Source organism: Juglans microcarpa x Juglans regia, chromosome 2S (genome assembly GCF_004785595.1).
Source record: "Juglans microcarpa x Juglans regia isolate MS1-56 chromosome 2S, Jm3101_v1.0, whole genome shotgun sequence".
Classification (NCBI taxonomy): domain Eukaryota; kingdom Viridiplantae; phylum Streptophyta; class Magnoliopsida; order Fagales; family Juglandaceae; genus Juglans; species Juglans microcarpa x Juglans regia.
Window position 1 is genome coordinate 12,128,600 of NC_054597.1, and position 10,205 is coordinate 12,138,804.

Sequence of the window (10,205 nt, forward strand, 5' to 3'; positions counted from 1 at the left end):
GCATACATATCATGTGATCTTGACTTTCTTTAAAATATTTTACGCATCACTGTTATGGTTGTTTTCTGCTACGTATTAGGTAAGCACAATCGTGAAGTGAAGGGTAGGCGCGGTGGAAGCTCTTGAGCCAACAAAATGGCTTAATTAAAGAATAAACTCAATTATGTTATTCCTCTATATACCATATGGCCGGCCACCAAAATAAGTAGATTATACATATACAGGCTTCTTGGCATATATATATATATATATATATATCCATCTTAATTTGTTTCTTTGGACCGGCAATTTGATGAACTTCCCTGTTGACTACTTTCTTTGAACTCTTACTTTTATAGAGGGCAGGTAAAGATCAGAGCAAAGAGAAATATAGAAAGATGGGTGTGGTGAAGGCTGCAATAGGAGATGCAATATTGACATCTTTATGGGTATTCAGCGCGCCAATGATGGGAATTCTTACCCCTATCATAGCCGCATACCTTGGCCTTCATGCCATACCAGTGGCAGGCCTCTTCATCGCCACCGTGCTTGCTACCACACTTGTACTTTTATTCAGCTTGATCGGGAAGGCCTTGGGTGGCGCCAGCTTCAATCCTTCTACCACGGTCTCGTTCTACGCTGCAGGCCTTAATCCTGACTCATCTCTCATCTCTATGGCCACTCGGTTTCCTGCACAGGCGGCCGGTGGAGTTGGGGGCGCCATGGCAATATTGCGAGTGATGCCAAGCCAATACAAACACATGCTTAAAGGACCTTCCCTGAAAGTGAATATGCATACAGGAGCCGTTGCTGAGGGTGTGTTGACCTTTGTGCTAAGCTTTGCACTCCTTTTAATCATGCTCAGGGGTCCCAAAAGCCCACTTTTGAAGGTGTGGTTGCTTGCTATGACAACCGTGGGATTGGTTGTTGCAGGGTCTGGTTACACGGGGCCTTCCATGAATCCAGCCAACGCCTTTGGCTGGGCATTTCTGAACAATCAGCACAGTAATTGGATACATTTCTACGTTTATTGGATCTGTCCCCTCATTGGAGCCACTTTGGCTGCTTGGATCTTTCGGTTTCTTTTTATTCCAACAATCAAGCAGAAGAAAGCATAATCTAGATAAGCTCCAGTACTCGTCTCTCTGTGTAAAAGATTTTCTAGTTAATTGTCTGTTTTCCATTTAATTTTCTTTTATCACCCTGGTGATTTTATAGCTTAAGAAACAGTGAGATGATATGATCCGTCAATGCAGAATTCATTTATCATACTTCCAAAACATGGTATTATATATGCAGTAACGTAGAGGAGATTGAAGAAAATGTGCAAAGCAGGCAATTTGAAGCATTAATTTGTGGCTAGCATGAGTTTTCTTGGTTCTGATTTAAGCTAACCATATGGGAATTCGAGGAGTCCAAACAGAAAGATATCATGTGTTATATATGAATCTGCTCTTTTTTTCCTTTAATTTTTTGAACCTAATTTCCAACGTTCATTCCAATATACTACAAATATCTTTGAATCAGGTTCAAAATCTACATAGCAAACATTCAAGCTCTTTTTCATGAACCTCAGTCCATATCCCTCATGACTGCCAACAACTCAGCTCAATTTGGTATCAGAATCCCAACCATACAAAGATGAAAACTCCGCAACAAAACAACCCTCAGAATTCCTCATGGTTCCAGTACCATCCATCAATATTAACTTTCATTCTTCCCGGCCTTGGCGGCCTGATCTATCTGTACTTAGATTAATAAACATTAATATAGCAAGTTGTTATATATAAAATGAAGTCAAATACCAATTTAAAATTGTTCCATAGGCTATAGATATAATATAGTGCACGCATGGCAATTCAAGATCACTAGGAAATTAGGAATATCAATCGTCATTATCTCAATAAAAATACGATCCTATATACATTGCAAGAGGGAGCCATAAAATTATAGTTGTTACCCTAGCTATATATGGCAAATTCAACAACAAGGATATGTATTGTTTGAAATCATTAACAATATTATATGGGTAAAATGATTTGTAGTCCTATAGTGTATAAGACTCGTGCACTCATTTTTTTTTTAAAATAAATATGGGATCCACATAAAAAATTCTAATTTTTAATAATGGGTCCCACTATTTTTTAAAGGAGTATGTAGCGTTTGCACACACTAAGGCTTCGTTTGGAAACACAACTCATCTCAACTTATCATTACAACTTTTTCAAATCTTAATACAAAATATAATAAACAATTCAACTTTTTCAAATCCTAAAATAATAATAATAATAATAAATAATATTCTAATAATATTTTATCAACTCAACTCAACTCACTTCAACATCCAAATGCACCCTAAGGCTTCGTTTGGAAAGTAAATCCATCTCAACTCATCTCAACTTATCATTACAACTTTTTCCTCAATATAAAATATAATAAACAATTCAACTTTTTTAAATCTCATAATAATAATAATAATAATAATAATAAAAATAATAAATAATATTTTAATAATATCTTATCATCTTAACTCAACTCAATTCAATTCAGTTTAACATCTAAACGCACTCTAAGTCGATTATATCTAGCATTACTTATATGGGAAATGCTGTGACACCCGAGTCTAGCATAGAGCTCGCAGTCAATATACATATATATATATATATATTTATTTATTTACTCCCAACTCTCATTCATCCGTTCCTCATGCCCACGTACAAGAAGTTCCCAGCACCAAGCACAGCAACTGCATGTAACCGCTGCCCCATGCGTGTAACCACCCTTTTTCCCGTGCGTTTTGGTTTCTCAATAAACTTCACCTTGTAGATCGATGCTCTCTACCTTTATTTTATTTTTTTTCTTCTATCTTCTCTGCACCAAGTCGGAAGGCACCTAGAATCCACCACAAACCAGTTACTGCCTGCGTGAACCCGAGTTACCCAACAACCTCCAACGGACACCACCATCCAACCACCTCGTAAGCCTCGACTCCTCCACGCATGACCAATGCAACACCCCTGTTTAACCACCGTGTGAAACTGCCCAGCTCCATACACAGCATCTAGCGACGCTGACCAGCATGCCGAGGTACTCTCCCATGCACGTCGAAAGCCACCGAGCCACATTTTAAACCTCCACTGCTCTGCCTTGCACCACCGTACCCCACACTTAGCCGCCGAACGTAAAGCTCTGTCCCACGCATCACCGAAACACCCCTGTTTTTGCATCTCAAAACAGAGCACCACTCAACTCTTTCGGTGACGCTAGCCACGGCAGGGGAGGTCCAGCGGCGTTGACGCCCAACGACTCCGCGATCTGCTGCCGCCCCAACCACCTTGTCCCTGTCTCTTGCTGCCTCGGTGAGCATCTCGCATGGATCCCTCTCACCGTGTTTCATCTCTCTGGCGTCTCTCTCACTCTCTCACCGTGTGTTTCTCTCGTTCATCTCTCTCTCCCTCTCTATCATTTTTTTTCAACTGCTCAAGCGCCGCACCTCCACCGCCGACCTCAGCTATCTCCGAGCGATGGCGCACGTTCCCTTCCTTCTCAGTGAGTTCCTGTCACCGCTGTTTTCTTTTATTCATGTGTATGTTCATCTCTAGTTTTTCTTCTTTAGGTGTATTTTTATTTACATATATATATGTACGTGTGTATATATATATATATATATGGAAAGTTTTAATGGGTACTTTCTAGTTTTTAACCTAATATATATATATATGTATATATATGGAAGGTTCTCAGTTTTAACCTAATGTTTTTCGGTTGAGTAGTCTTTATTTATTTATTTTTTTTTGGGTTTATTTAAATGGGAATTTTGCTTTAAGTTTCAATAATTATTATTGTGTTTTAATAATATTGTTAGTTAAAGGAATTAAGCCTAGTTTTCTTAAGAGATGAATTTTTTTTCGTGACTTACTTTATGGAAATTTTTTAATAACCAATGTATTCTTTTTATTTATAAAATATTGTTGGTATTTTAGATATTTTGTATATTAATTTTTATTGAGTTCTATAATTATCATAATACTTATTAGATAAATTTTATTCTTCAGTACGAATTCGAGTAAGTGGATATTGATGATCTTAGAAAATAATGGTATTTTTTTAGGTTATAAGGATTTGTTAGGTATTGAAGGATTAAAACAGGTTATTTTAGAAGCCTAGGATTAAATATCGAAATGTGTGATTAATTGGAAATTTACGAGAATTACGTGATTATTTTATAGGTGACGATTAATAATTGTTTGGCATTTTGAGGAAATTCCAGAAAAGTTAGGAAGTCCAGGTAAGCGGGGTTCATATACTAGTTTTGCATAAAACAAATAAAATGAGGTTGACTTTGAGAATAAATGTGTTTATTTTTTTGAAAAGAGATGATCTGAAAACAACCTCAGATATTTGTTCTGCATATGCATAAATTCTACATAAGAGAAAGTGTTTTTCTGTCATGACTGGTGTAGACATGAGCTAGTTTTATGCACTTTATTTCTGAACTATGTAAAAGAGCGAATAAGGAATTCTAAAAGTTTTGTTATGAACAAATGAGAATATTTTGTTTATGTTTATCTCGAACATGTGAAATGATCTGAAGCTTTTCAATGTTTTGTTTTGATGTGATGTGTCATCTGAAAACCTTGGCATGAAGTTCTGATTCTGTATATGATTGTAATCGGATTTTTGATGAAATCCGTTCTGTTTCTGTTAAGGCCCAGCCACGGGTATAACGGTAGTTTATAACCCTACCACGGGGGTGAAACATGGTATATGGCCCAGCCACGGGTGTAATGGTGGTTTATAACCCTACCATGGGAGTGAAACATGGAAAATGGCCTAGCCACGGGTATAATGGTGGTTTGTAATCCTACCACGGGGTGAAACATGGAAAATGGCCCAGTCATGGGTATAATGGTGGTTTATAACCCTACCATGGGAGTTAAACATGGTATTGTCCCGATGTGATATTAAACGATGATAAGATTATAATGTTTCAGTTTAGAAATGCCAACGGATTCTCTTTTTGGAATAAGTTTATTTTTTTCTGGAAATTTCGCTCTAATATTTTTGTACAAAGTTTTGTTTCTGCATTCTGAAAATAAATGTTTTGTTTTGCTTATCAAATGTTATAAATGCTCATGTTTACATGCTAGTATATGCTCTCTGCTTACTAAGTTGTTGATAACTCTCCCCTTATTTCCACAATATTTTTCAGATATTTTGATGGTTCAGCTGATGATCAAGATTTTGAGGCTTTGGGTGAGATGGTTTAAGTATAGTGGTTTGAATCAAATTTTTCTTTATGATATTGGGAATTTGGAGTTTTTTTTTTATATTGTTGAAATGTGAGTTTAAGTGTTAGAAAGTAACTCTCCGACCCGTGCGGGACCGGGGCGTTACATATGCAGATCATTTTCAAGAAAATAGAAATTAATGCATTCCAATTCCTACATATATATATATATATATATATATATATATCAATTAATAATCGATCACGCCAATTGAATGGCCAATTAAATTACTGCGATTAAAAATTATTATTATTATTATTATTATTATTATTATTATTATTATTTTTCTTTCCTGTTAGCATTACTCTTTTGAAATCCCTTATGTGCTGATCTGTACTAGAGTACCATAAACTACGGTTATCTAGTTTGCAAACAACCTTTGAAGTGTCCAGAAATCCAGGATCATTTTTTGGAGCTTCAAGATCGCTCAATATTGCATAATATACTGCTGGATCATTCGACGTTGATAAATGTATCATATTTTACATAATAAGATGAAAGTGAGATGATAGTGTATTGATATTGTATAGAATTTTCCAATTTCAATAGTAAGCATTTCAAGTTATTTTCTTTCCCCAAAAAATGATAAAAGCATGGATCATTGAGTTTGTTTATCCCCCTAGCCTACAAATCAGGGATTTTTGGCCCTTCACCAAATTCGTACTCTCAGCTGGTTTCCATCTAAAACTTAAGGAAATTAAGCTTAAGCATCAATCCTAATTAGATTTTCACTACAAAAATAATATTAGAATTAATACGTTGCGAAATATTCAATTGCTAAAATTTCCCAACACTTTACACGTTTGCAAAAAATCATCTTTGGGTTTTCAAAATTTTTATGGTTTTACAATTTTAGAAATTTACTACCTGGTTTGGCATACAACTGTTTCTAGTCGATCGTAATAATAGTACTCAACTTGTTTTACAATTATTTAGACAATCATATTTTAAAATGAGTGTAGTTTTATAAAATATTATTATTGTGAAGGCATAAAATGCACCAGGCCCGAAATGACTATCAAGACCCAGCCCATCAAAAGGGACAGCACTAGAAGACAAAATGAGTGAGAATGAGAGGAGACAATAAGAGATTAGGGGCTGAGGGTGTCGGGAGAAAATGGAAAAAGAAGAGACGGTCAGACACGCATAGCAGACATCCCTTACCACTACCAAGGTGCAAGCATGAAGATGGTCAAATAAAAGGGGCAAGGTGCTTACGGTTTCAGGGACTTCGAAATCTTCAACTACTCCCAAGTTTTCGATTCTTCTTCGACTTATTTTTCAACCTGAGAGTTTTAGAGGGAACTTCTTCTCTAGCAAATAGATCTATAGCTTCCACTGTATAGTGAGAAATGAAAGGTTATAAGAGAATGTAAACAAGCTTATTATAGTGGAATATCCCCTCTCCAAATCCCCGTGGACGTAGGTCTAGTGCCGAACCATGTAAATCTGTATATTCATCTCTTTTTTATTTCATCTACATTTAAATACTGTCCATCGTCATGGATGTATGCACTGACACTGTACAACCACACTGGATCACTGTCGGGGGCACCGCACATCACCGATCGAGACCCAGTTCGAAAGACCTAACCCAAAGGCGTGCAACACATAACATTAATAGTGGCGCTGTCTCTGGGATAGTTATAAATCTTGCGTGTACTTCATATACTTGCAGCAACCCGTTTCGGACAACTCAGAAGAGACATAGAAGAAGCCATGGAGGCAAGCCTGAAAACCATGGAGGAATGGGTGACGAAGCTAACCGACGAGGTGTAAATGCTCCACAAAGAAAACAAGGAGCTCAAAAAGCGTCAATGAGTGCAAGACAAGGAAGCAAAGCTTTACGATCGTGAGCATAGAAAAAGCAGTGTAAAAACGTGGGATTGAGATTTTTTTGTGCTGGAAGCGGAAGAAGGACAATTTCTCGGCGTGCTAAATAATCTCCAAAGGAGCAAATGAGACTCTTCCAGATAAGTATCTTCAGTCTTTCCACTTTTATTTTTATGAAAAACACTAATGCAGGAAAGGGGCGATTAAAAGTACACTGCACTTTTTATATATTTAGCATGTAAGGCCAGGAACCAAACTTCCCAGCCACTTAAGTTGAAAATGCAATTGCTTTGTGTACTTTTAAGTATACAGTATACTTGGAATACACACACGGGCATACATAAGTACACAGTGCATGGGTGAACAGTGCACGAGGTAGCACATCCTGTGCATGGCATGAACAATGCCATGCACGGTGAGCAGGGGGCATGCCATGTGCCCCTTGGGCATCCCTCGCCCATCGGCTATGGGGACACTGGCGGCCACCATCTTGGCCACCGACCCGTTGATGGTTTTCGATCGCCACGGTGGGTTGATGGTGGCCCATGGCTGTGCACCAAGACTCCTGGCATGCTCGTGGAAGCACACCGCGAGCCCCAAGGACTCACTGGTAACCACCCCACGGGCCACCAAAATCCTTTGAGCCTCCTTGGAGAAGGCCCACAAGCATTGCCCGATGATGTAGACCCTACCACATGACCACGTGCACAGGACTGCACGTGGCAAAGATTTCCTCGGCCCAGTCCCTTCACGACACAATAGAGCCACCGACGACCATGCAGTGGCCCACCGAAGTTGTCTGCCCCTCCCCCCAGGTGTGGTTCCCGACCACCTCAACCATGGACGGTAACAGTGGGTCGGGCGTAGTACACGAAGCATGCCTCAATGCATACGGCAGGCTCACGGCGCTACCGAGACCCCCATGTCCTCACTGGCCGTCACCACTTGAACTACTCGCATCTTCTGCCACCCTGGAGGTGGTCCTCAACCACCATAGTGGGCAGTGGTGGACCACAGCCACTCTGGCCCCATGTACGAAACTACGCATGGACGGTATTCTTGTCGGCCATGCACTCCACAACCTCCTCGCCCATCGCCATGCAGCAGCGAACAGGACTCCACAGCCTCCTCTCCTCGGCCATGTGCACCACGGCCAATGGATGTACTCCTCAATCATGTGCATCACAGAGAGCATCCATGTACACAAGACTACACGGCCTATGCGTTTGTTGCCAACAACTCATCGGCCGAAGACATCTAGACCCTACCACCAGAGCACTTGTCACCAACAACTTGTCAATTGCCTGCTTCTCATATGCTCGGACTAACCTCATATGTACGGGTTGCAAAAGAAAAAATAGAAGAGAAGAAGAGAGAAATGACAAACAACAATAAGGAGCAAGGACAAACAGCAACAGACTATTTCGGTCAAACAACATGCGAACAACAACAGGCAAAAAAAAGGGTGGGGGGAAGAAATGGAAATGGAAATAAAAATGAGGAGTGAGGAAGAGAAGAAATGACAAAACAACTGTGGGCAATTCTGGTCAAGAAGCGGGCAAACAACAGAGGACAAAAATAAGTCATAGCAGCTAAACACTTCAGTTTGTCTCCTTCACAACTTTTGTGGATTTTGTTTTCACTAACATCATTGATCCATTAGCAGCTTACTTCCCCATGAGGCAAAAAGGGAAAGATAGGCCTATAAGTTTTCCTTATCTCTTTCACGAAGGAGTGCGGGTTGGCCCTTGGCCACCCGAAGACAGAATCTCCACCAATAAACTCTACATCTGAAAGATCTCCGTCAATAACTTACCTCCCTACAAGCAAAAAGGGAAAGGTAGGCCTAAAAGGTTGCGTTATCCCTCTCGCAGAGGAGTGTGGGTAGGTCCTTGGCCACCTGAAGAACAAAACTTACCTTCCTCATTAAGCGTCAACAAGCAGGAGTGGGTCTAGTAACAAACTGTCTGAACGACTTACATTCTTGTGGGATACCATAAGGAAATATAGGCTTAAAGATTGCCTTCTCTCTCCCACAGTGAAAAGCGGGATTAGCCTCGCGGCTACCCAAATAACTTACTCCGACCTCCGTTGCGACGACGTGTGGGATCAGCGCCAACCTGACCCAAATTTACCCTTTCCTGGGCGGGAGCAAGTCTAGAAAAAACTGTCCGAACAATCTACCACCCCATAGAGGATGATAGGTGAGTAGGTGGCTCAACCTCCTCATCCAGGAGAGCAGGACTAGCCTCCACGATGGCCCGAATTACTTCCCCGTGGGGCAACAAAGGGAAATGTAGGTCTAAAAGTTACCTTCCTGCAGCGAACTGCGGGCCAATCCTTAGCTACTTAAAGGAAAATGCTTACCTTCCTCGCCAGCGTCAACAGGCGGGAGCAGGTTCAGTAGCAAACTACCCGAACGACTTACCTCCCTACAGGATACCATAGGGAATGGTAGGCCTTAAGGTTGCCTTATCCTTCCCACAGTGGAGAGCGAGATCAGCCCCGCGGCTACCTGAATAACTTACCTCGGCCCCTGTTGTGAGGAAGTGTGGGATCAGTATCAGCATGACCCAAACTTACCATTTCCTGCGGTGTTAATGGGCTATAGTGGGTCCAGAACAGACTGCCTGAACAACATACCTCCCGCGGAGAACAAAGGGATGAGATGAGCCAAAAGTCGTCTTGTTCCTCTCATGAAGAAGAGCGGGTTCAGCCCCGAGGCTGCCCTAATACTTACCCCAACTCCCACCACGGTGAAGGAGCTGACCAGCCACATTGCTGTCCGAAGTACCTCCCCGAGGGAGAAAGAGGCTGTTTGGCATGAGGCATTATGATCTCTCCCCGACGGAGAGCGAGTCAAGTCTATAAACTGCTCGAATAATGAAGAGAAAGACACATACATCACCAACGGGATCTCTATCAATGGTATCTCTACCGACAGAATCTCCATCAATAGAATCTCCATAAGCAAAATCTCCACCAACAGAATCTCCAACAATAGAATGTCATCTCTAGTAACAGAATGCTAAAAGGATAGTGCCTCAGACCCTCACCACACACCGGCAAGACAGCTCAGGTTTGCGAATTTCGTACTTGTAA

The 10,205-nt window shown here is 40.6% G+C and overlaps 1 protein-coding gene across 1 annotated transcript; it reads left to right on the plus strand.

Annotated features, from left to right (window-relative positions):
- Positions 1–283: 283 nt before the first annotated feature.
- On the plus strand, positions 284–1,421 carry LOC121252851 (aquaporin SIP1-1-like). The gene has a single exon (XM_041152679.1). It carries the CDS (start codon positions 378–380, stop codon positions 1,095–1,097), a length of 720 nt encoding a protein of 239 aa, XP_041008613.1. The 5' UTR covers positions 284–377; the 3' UTR covers positions 1,098–1,421.
- Positions 1,422–10,205: the final 8,784 nt, after the last annotated feature.

Bases quoted from the DNA above. Each gene is read 5' to 3' on its own strand.
- LOC121252851 (XM_041152679.1), top strand. From the start codon at position 378: ATGGGTGTGGTGAAGGCTGCAATAGGAGATGCAATATTGACATCTTTA.